At 60.8% G+C, this 8382-nt stretch overlaps 1 protein-coding gene across 1 annotated transcript in view; it reads left to right on the top strand.

The window, feature by feature from the left end:
• Window positions 1-8382, top strand: part of STRN4 (striatin 4) — a 17598-nt gene that overhangs the window by 3927 nt on the left and 5289 nt on the right. The window contains 5 exon segments of the mRNA XM_025046733.1: window positions 1687-1820; window positions 5118-5277; window positions 5892-6005; window positions 6352-6467; window positions 8151-8340. Coding sequence (XP_024902501.1) covers window positions 1687-1820; window positions 5118-5277; window positions 5892-6005; window positions 6352-6467; window positions 8151-8340 — 714 coding nt within the window.

Genomic DNA, 8382 nt, shown 5'->3' with positions numbered 1-8382 from the left:
GAAGGCAGCCCTGGGCCACAGGCCGGCACCCAGCGGGTCATGAAACATGGGTGCGGCCCTCGTCCGTAATTATTACTCATCAGAATGAGCAAGGGGATGTTAGGTGCCATGAAGAACACGAAAGAAGGCAAGGCAGTGGTCGGGGAGACAGTGCCGCTTTGGGTGTGGTGGGCGGGGTCTCTTCATGCGGCTGGTGTTGAGGCGCAGGAAATGGAGGGTAAGCCACACGAGTCGCTGGAGGGGGAATGTTCTGGGCAGAGGGCACAGCAAGTGGAAAGGTTTTCAAGATGGAGGAGACCTGGCACGCTCAGAACCAGCAGAAAGGCCCGTATGGCTGCCGTGGGGCGAGCACGTGGGCATGCGGTCTGGGTACCCTCAGGGCCATGGGAAGCCCGTGGTTACCAGCAGGGAGGTGACGGAATCTGATGCTTGCTCTGCTTCGGGCAGGAGCGCTTAGGAGGGCAGAATGGGGGCAGGGAGACTGGTTGGGAGAGATGGGGGACATTGGGTCGGGAGGTGAGAAGTGGTCAACATCTTGGCGGGTTTTAGGGGAAGTTGACACGATTTAAAGAATTGGATGTCGGGGAGAGGGGGGAACGAGAGCTGACTGCAGGGTTGGGTCTGAACAGCTGGGAGCGGCATTGGCACAGGTGGGGAAGATTAGTGACTCGTCACGGGGGCTGCTTAGCATGGATGGACTTCGGGGTACCTCATGACCCCCGGTGCAGGTGATGAGTGGCCAGCCTGGAGCTGGAGTGGGGGGGCGCCTGACTTTTAAACTTAACCTTAGTTCGCCAGCACATGGAGGTTTTAGAAAGCCACAGGACTTTGTAGTCACCGAGGGAGAGCATAGGTGGCAGGCGCAGACAGACGGTGTGAGGACTGAGTCAGAGGCGGCCAGCGTTGTGGCAGGAAGCCCCATGCGGGGTCCTGCAGCTTGTCCTGCAGCTGAGGACAGAGACGTTCGGGGAGGCCAGGAAGTGAGGCTGGATCAGGCGGCCTGGAGGACGATCTCTACCAAGCAGTAACCGTGTACCTGGGAAGTTGACAAGTACTCTCTAGAGCATCAGCCTAGTGGAGAAAAAAGGAGGATGTTTGCATTTACTTGAACTTCCAATTCTTCCCCCTTTCTAACTGGAAATCTGGTTTGGTAAATACCTCCTTTGCTAACATATGTCACCCGGTGGGAGGCACTAATGAGTAGGCCGGGAGGTTGAACAGGAGTGCCATCTGTCAGTGGGAGGTGACAGAGCGTGCAGGCTCCCTCGGGGCCGGGCTGGCCGTGGGGCCGAGCATAGATAGTGACCAGTTTCTCTTCTCTGCTGGGTGTGTCTCTGCCACTCACCTGACCTGCGCCTGTGGTGTGACCGGGCCTGGGAACAGGGCCTGCTGGTCAGTGGCACTTTCTTGTCTAGCAGGGAGACGTGTACTCAGGGTTGGGGGCTGGTCCTCTGGAGCTCGGAGTCAGAGCTCAGTGAGGAGTTGGGCCCAGTCTGTGGTCCAAATGAGGGTTCGGGTTGGAGTGAGCATCTGTCAGGCAGAGGCTGGGATTGCAGCCTTGGCGTGACCAGTTAGGGCTCCTGGAGTCAGGGTGGGCTCAGCTCCCTTGAGAGCTGGGTCCACGCTCTCCCATCTGAGCTTTGTCACCTGGCAGGACTAATGCCCCTCTGCCCCCCTGTCGTGCAGCAGGCAAAGATGGCAGAGAGCGCTTAGGCGGCTCGGTGCTGGAACAGATCCCCTTCCTGCCAAACTGTGAGGACGAAGACAGTGACGAGGACGACGAGCTGGACAGCGTGCAGCACAAGAAGCAGCGTGTGAAGGTGAGCGTGTGGCCCAGAGGACGTGCCCCTCCCGTTCTCCAGGGGAACCCCCCTGTTTTGTGCTCAGCAGCAGGGTACCCCTGTGGGGACCCCTGGGACTACCTCTGTGGTCTGTGTGTGGCCTGACCCCATCCCAGAGCCGTTGTTTCCTTGTCTCGGTAACCTCAGAGGTGCCAGGTCCCCCCGTTAGGGCCCGTCTCGGCTTGCCTGCACCCCTGTTCCCTCCATCCTCCCTCTTCAACTCAGGTGTTCCCGAGAGGCCCTTCCCAACCTCTCCAGACCCAGCCGGCCCCTGCGGTGCCCTGCTACAGCACGCTCTCCTTCAGGCTAGCCTGGTCACAGGCATGCTCAGATGTTTTGGGTGACGGTGGCTCTGTCTCCCCCAGTAGATTGTGAGCTCCGTGAGGCCGAGACTCGGAGTCTTTCCATCATTCTTTCCCCAGCACCCCGAATGAATGTGGCTGGGCCCAGGGTTCTGCCAGGGTGGGGGCAGGGCTCAACCTAGAACTAGACGGTGGGGGGCAGGGGGGCGGCTTCGCGAGGTGGTTCCAGAGGATGCGACTATCCAGTCTGCTGTTGGTGTCAGGACCCAGGCCCAGATCCCCTCAGCGTCTCAGCGTGACATCGAGATACAGCTCCCACCACATTTCAGCCCTGCTCCTTAACTGCCGAGCTGCCGTGCCTTCGCCATCTTGACGGCGCTGTCCTTAGGCATGGCCTTATCTGTCTTGTAAATGTCACTTTGGACCTTTGTGGACCAGCTCTGTGCTGACAGGGTATGGGGACACAGTTCCCAATGAGGAGCTAGTGGCTGGGGGAGGGCTCGTAAGCAGTCACGTGCAAAGGGACGTCACTGTGGAGACAGAGACACATGTGTGTGAAGGGGTACCTGTGGGAGATGGCCTTTCCTTAATGTAAGCTCTCATCAGAACCTCCTCTCTCCTTCAGGCCCACCTCAGACGCCCCTCTAGGAAGCCTTCCCCGACTCACCCTTGCTCCCCTTCCCCGCACAGGCTCAGGAGCCTCCTGGAGGCTCCCCCGTCCTTACCCAGACCACTCTGGGTCCTCCCTGTCCGGTGTCAGGTCTGTATCCTCCCCTCCCCCATCCCTGTGAGAGCCCAACCAGGTCCCTCCTGGCCTCCGCTCTCTAGTGTCCCCTACACGGCTCAGCGCAGGGTCCTGCCCCGACCAGGGGCTCCGCGAAAGCATAGTGCAGAGCCAGGACTCTAGAGTTGGGCTTGCGGGTGACCAGGACGTGTCTGAGCCTGGCCGCTCCAGGACTGTCCCCGTCCCTTCTGCCAGCCCTGGGGATTTTCACTCCTGTGCAAGTCTTATCTCCTCTGGGAAACCGCCCTGCTGTCCCTGCACCTCCCGTCAGAAATTATCGCTGACTTGTCACACTCCCTTAGGCCTTGTGTCTGCCACTGCCCCGTCCCATGTGCCCTGTGGGGTGTTTTTTTTTTTCATGCCTCCCCAGGCCCTCTGGCCGCACACAGCAGACCTTCAGTCACCAGTCTATCACTTGGAAGACCTGCTTGCGACTCCCACAGTGGCCACTGGTCTGGCCATGAAACTTTGGGCCCCGATTCTCTTTTGTCTTAGCTTCAGCATCCGGGGCTGATGGTCCCTGTCTCTGGGTTGTCGAGGATTCGGTTAAAATGAGTTCACTCATAGATAGCCCTTGGCCGCACAGTGGCAGACCACAGCATGTGCTCGGCGGTGGCCGTATGGCGCGTGGCAGCGGCGTGGCACCAGTAGTCGGTCACAGGTGGTATGGGCAGAGCGCAATTGCCCAGGGCCCTCCCGTGGTTCCTCAGTCCTGCGGGGCCCCGAGCCCAGCCCGTGCCTCTCTGGGCGTGCCACCTAGACCTTGACCCTGGGTCTCCTGGGAAGGAAGAGGAAGGTGCCTATGTGCCATCCCTTGGGTCCTCCCATGTAGGCCAGAAGCTGGCCTCTCACGGACGCCTGAAAGGTGTTGCCTCCAAATGTATACCCCCAGACCCAGCTTGGGGGGGCTGAGCCTGTGGGAGTGGGTCAGCCACACCCTCGAATTTGCAGTCTGAGGCCAGCCCCCCAAGTGCCCAGGACACCTGGCCAGGCGGGGACCACCTAGGCGGGAGAAAGTTCTCAGGAAGAGGCGGTAGTCCAGCCTGGTGGTCCTCAGACCCAGTGCCGGGGAGGGCCATGTTCCTAAGACGGCCCTCAAAGCAGAAGTCAGACGTCAAAGCTATCGCTGCAAACCCTGGGGTTCCCGGAAGCTCCGAGTGCACGGGCCCCTGGCTGGTGCTTGGTGTAAAATGGGATGCCCGCCCCCGGAGAGGGTGCAGGATCACGTGCGACAGGTCGTTCCCTGTCTGCGTGTGAAAGGCGTCCGTGTGGGCAAACGCGGGTGCCAGGCCGCTCCCGAATTCACACGTCTGGGACGGGCCTGAGGAAAACGGATGATTGCGTCCCTGCCCTGGTTAAGGCCCACCGTGGGAAACGGCACACCGCAGTCACTTGCCCGGCATTTCCTTTCTTAGAGCGAAGGAGCTGTTGTTTTCTCTCGTTCTAAAAGCAACACGCAGCGGTTCTATAAGAAAACAAAAAGCCAGCCAGTCTAGAAAGTTCTGAGGAACCTTGGAGAACCGCAGGGAAGCTCACACCCCAGAGCATGTAAAGGTGGCTTGGACCTGGTCACTTGGGGCAAGGGCCTTCACTCTGCTGAGTCTGAGTTTTCTCATCCGTAACGTGGAATGATAGTTACTATGATAACTTCGTATTTGGGGTTGTGAAATCGTATGTGTCTTGCTCAGTGCCCTGAGTAGTACAGAGAGGCTGGCACAGTGCTCCGTGAGGGTTTGTTGTTACCGTTATACCCGGGGGTCTGTCCCCTTTAATTGTGCGCTTCCATACACTCATCCAGACTCGAACGCACCGCCCTCTCCCCGAAACAGGTTGTCCTGTTTACTTTCCTTCGCGAGAAGGTCTGTGCTGCCTGCCAGGGATTGAGGGGAGCAGGAGCAGCCTGAGCAAAAGCCAGGAGGAGGGCTGTGAGGGGGTCAGAGCTGGAGGTGAGGAGGCAGGGGTCTCCAAACCCAGGCGCGGGCCTGGCACCACCCGGTCCTAGAAAAGTGCAGCCTCTGAAGACTTCCAGCAGGGGGAGCACAGCCACCGAAGTGTGGGGCTTGGGGAGGGAGCTGGTGGCCGATGTAGGACAGTTCCAGATGGAACCCTGATTTCTCTGTTTGCAGAGACCCGGTGTGCTTGGGCTCTAGGCATGAGCCCCTGACCTGTCTGGTTTTCCCTGTGTCCCAGCTGCCGTCCAAGGCCCTGGTGCCCGAAATGGAGGACGAGGACGAGGAGGATGACTCAGAGGACGCCATCAACGAGTTCGATTTCCTGGGCTCAGGAGAGGACGGGGAGGTCTCTCCAGACCCCCGGCGGTGCGCTGGAGAGGGGACCCACCATGAGCTGGGTGAGTGGAGGGTTTTCTGTCCAGCCTTCCTCAGTGAGGGCGGTTGGGGCACACAGCCACCTGCAGCCGCTTCCTGCCCAGGGTATCCACCGGATGGTGACACTTCCTGAGAGGAGGGCGGCCAAGGAAAGCTGGAGGCCCACGCCACAGCGGCCAGGCCTGCACCTCTTCCCTGGAAAATCCCCGTGGGGACACAGGCGGGCCTGGCTCTTCCTAAAGTAGGGCCGCCAGCCCTCCACGCATGTGCGTCCAGATCTTGGTGGACCCCTGGGAGGAAACAGGATGCGGGGGACTTGAGGGGCAGAGACAGACGGGGCAGTGCTACATCTTTCTCTCATCCTGTGACCCTGAGCTTCGAGGCGCTCAGGGTCACAGGATGACTGGGGACTGAGGCCCCAGCAAGGGCAGCTGGTGGAGGTTCCCGGCTGAGTCGCTCTCTTCTGCTTGTCCCCCACCCCCACCCCGACATTGAGCCCCAAGGCACCCTGGGGCCAGGGCTTCCTGGCCTCCCCACGGTTGTAGGAAAGGCTTGCTTCCGGTGGTGTGGAAAGCATCACCTGAGCATGACTGGGTTGAGCTGGTGGGTGACTCCTGCCTGGTGCTTGTCCCTATAGAAAGCCGGCGGGTCAAACTCCAGGGAATTTTGGCCGACCTTCGGGACGTGGATGGGCTGCCCCCCAAAGTGACTGGCCCACCTCCTGGCACACCCCAGCCCCGGCCCCACGAAGGTAAGAGGCCCTTTCACCCTGGCCCAGTCCCACGGGGCCTGCAGCACCTGTGGCAGAGGGAGGCTGCAGAGCCTCTATGCCCAGGGCTTCCGGGGCCCGAGGGTCGAGGCCCCGCCCGCAGTCTGCAGCCTCCCTGTCCCAAACGTTCGTCTGTCTGTCTCTGTCCGCCCCTCTTTTTGTCCTGTCTGGCCCTGTCCGTCTGTCTCTCCCTGTCTCTCTCTTTCCAGCTGTGATTCTTGGTCTTGTCCTGTCCCTGTCTCTCTCTCACACCTCACCTCTCTCTCTACCTCTCTCTGTCTCTCTCTCCTGGCCCCTCTCTGCCCCCTCCCTCCCCTCCCCCCACCAGGTTCCTTTGGCTTCTCCTCAGACGTCTTCATCATGGACACTATCGGGGGCGGGGAGGTGAGCCTGGGGGATTTGGCCGATCTCACCGTCACCAATGACAACGACCTCAGCTGTGATGTAAGTCGTCAGGGTGCCCCACCCTCCACGGCCCCCATCGGGTGTCCTGTGCAGCGCCAGCACTTGCCAAGTGCTGACTGCGTGGTCCATGCTCAGTCGCTTACATGTGAGGACAAGAGATGCCGATGCAGACAGGGCGGGGCACTTGACAGGGGCACCAAAGTCCAGGCCCTAGAAGGTTCTGGAGCCCTTGTCTTCATCATGGTGCCAGGCTCCTTCTGCAGGAGATGCTCCCTCCCACCCCGGCTCACGCACAGCCCAAGTCCAAGAGCCACCACTGCTGGGGGCGAGGCGAGGGGAAACTGAATTGAAGGATAGTGTCAGAGGAGGAAGGGGACTCCAGGCAGGCGGCAGTGTGGGTGGGAATTGAGCTGACCTTTGACGAGAAAGTGGCCTCCAACCAGCAACCAAGTGATCAGGCCAATCTGGTGCATGTGGGGACCAGAGGGGCCGTCAGGCTAGAATGAAGGGCGACCTTAGGGCCAGTGTCCTGAGCGTGAGGTCCGTGAGGGGCATCTGGCCACCTGGGAATCCAAATCGGCACGTGTGTACCTCCCTGCGGCAGAACACTGCCCCAGCTTGTAACAGGACATGGGGCGGTGGGCGGTCCCAGCGAGGTCAGGGGCACTGCTGCAGGGGGCTGCCCAGTGTGACCCCCTCCTGGACGTGGTGCGAGTGATGGAGTCACCCTACAACAGCTGATTCTCTGCTCTTAAAAAGTGTGCTAGAAGTGACAGCTGAGGCGGGGACCTTGGGGGACGGAGCCTAGATGACAGGGTTCATCAGATGCGAACTCTGACTTGGGGCCGATCGGTGAGGCTTGCCTGACAGGCTGCTCTTCTTTCCCAAGTGACCCACCCTGGGTCCCCACTTGGAGAGTGACCCCACCGTCCCTCAGGGCGTGTGCAGTATCTCTGGGATTCTGCTCACTGTTTGTCTCCATTTCCCCGCCCCAGTGTCAGGTCTAAGCGCGCTTCTCCTTCGGAGAGACTTCCCCGTGGCCGCTTAACCTCACTTCCGTCTTCCCTGATCCAAGCTCCCCTTGGCTGGCTGCAGCAAGCCGGTCGTTTCAGCCCGTCATCTTGCTGCTCTGGGCCCTGCCGGGCTCCCCGTGTCTCCTGGGATGAGATGCAGGTTCCTCAGTGTGGCTCTCCTCAGCTCTGGCCAACCTGTCTGGCCGCACCCTCTGCCACTCTCCCCTGGCTTTCTGCATTCCAGCCCCTCCTCATGCTCTCATCCACCCTTGCTGCCTCCTGCCTCGGGCACGCGGCACAGGCAGTTTCCTTCTCGGTCCCCTCCCCTTGTCTGGTGAAGTCTCGTTCACGTGTCACTTGCTCAGGAAAGCCTCGTCCCGGCACGCTTTTAATTCACAGCGCTGCCCGTGGTCCGTACGCCTGTGCCCTGGCGGGGCCATCCGAGTGTCTCCCTGAGCCCCCCTGAACTGGGAGACCGCAGGGCTTTGGGCTCACCTTTGTCTCCCCAGAACCAGCGCAGTCCCAGCACACTGTAGGAACTTGTTGAGTTGCGGGGTGGGCGCTGCTGGGCGAGGAGGAATGAGGTGTGTCCAGGGCTCGGGGCTAGTCTGGGGTGCTCCCCAGGCCGGGGAGTCCTGGATGTCAGTGTCTGCAGGACTGCTGGGTGGGAGAGGAGACACTGAGGTAGCTCCCGCCCCCCACGCCCCAGCTGTCTGACAGCAAAGATGCCTTTAAGAAGACGTGGAACCCCAAGTTCACCCTCCGCTCCCACTACGACGGCATCCGCTCCCTGGCTTTCCACCACAGCCAGTCAGCTCTGCTCACCGCGTCGGAGGACGGCACGCTCAAGCTCTGGAACCTGCAGAAGGCCGTCACTGCCAAGAAGTGAGGCAGCCACGCGGGTGGAGGGCTGGGCCCAGGGGACCGGGTGACGAGGGGCT

Source organism: Pteropus alecto, unplaced genomic scaffold, assembly GCF_000325575.1.
Source record: "Pteropus alecto unplaced genomic scaffold, ASM32557v1 scaffold194, whole genome shotgun sequence".
Lineage (NCBI taxonomy): Eukaryota > Metazoa > Chordata > Mammalia > Chiroptera > Pteropodidae > Pteropus > Pteropus alecto.
The sequence above is the reverse complement of the archived record's forward strand: the minus strand, read 5'-3'. Positions and strand labels throughout refer to the sequence as shown.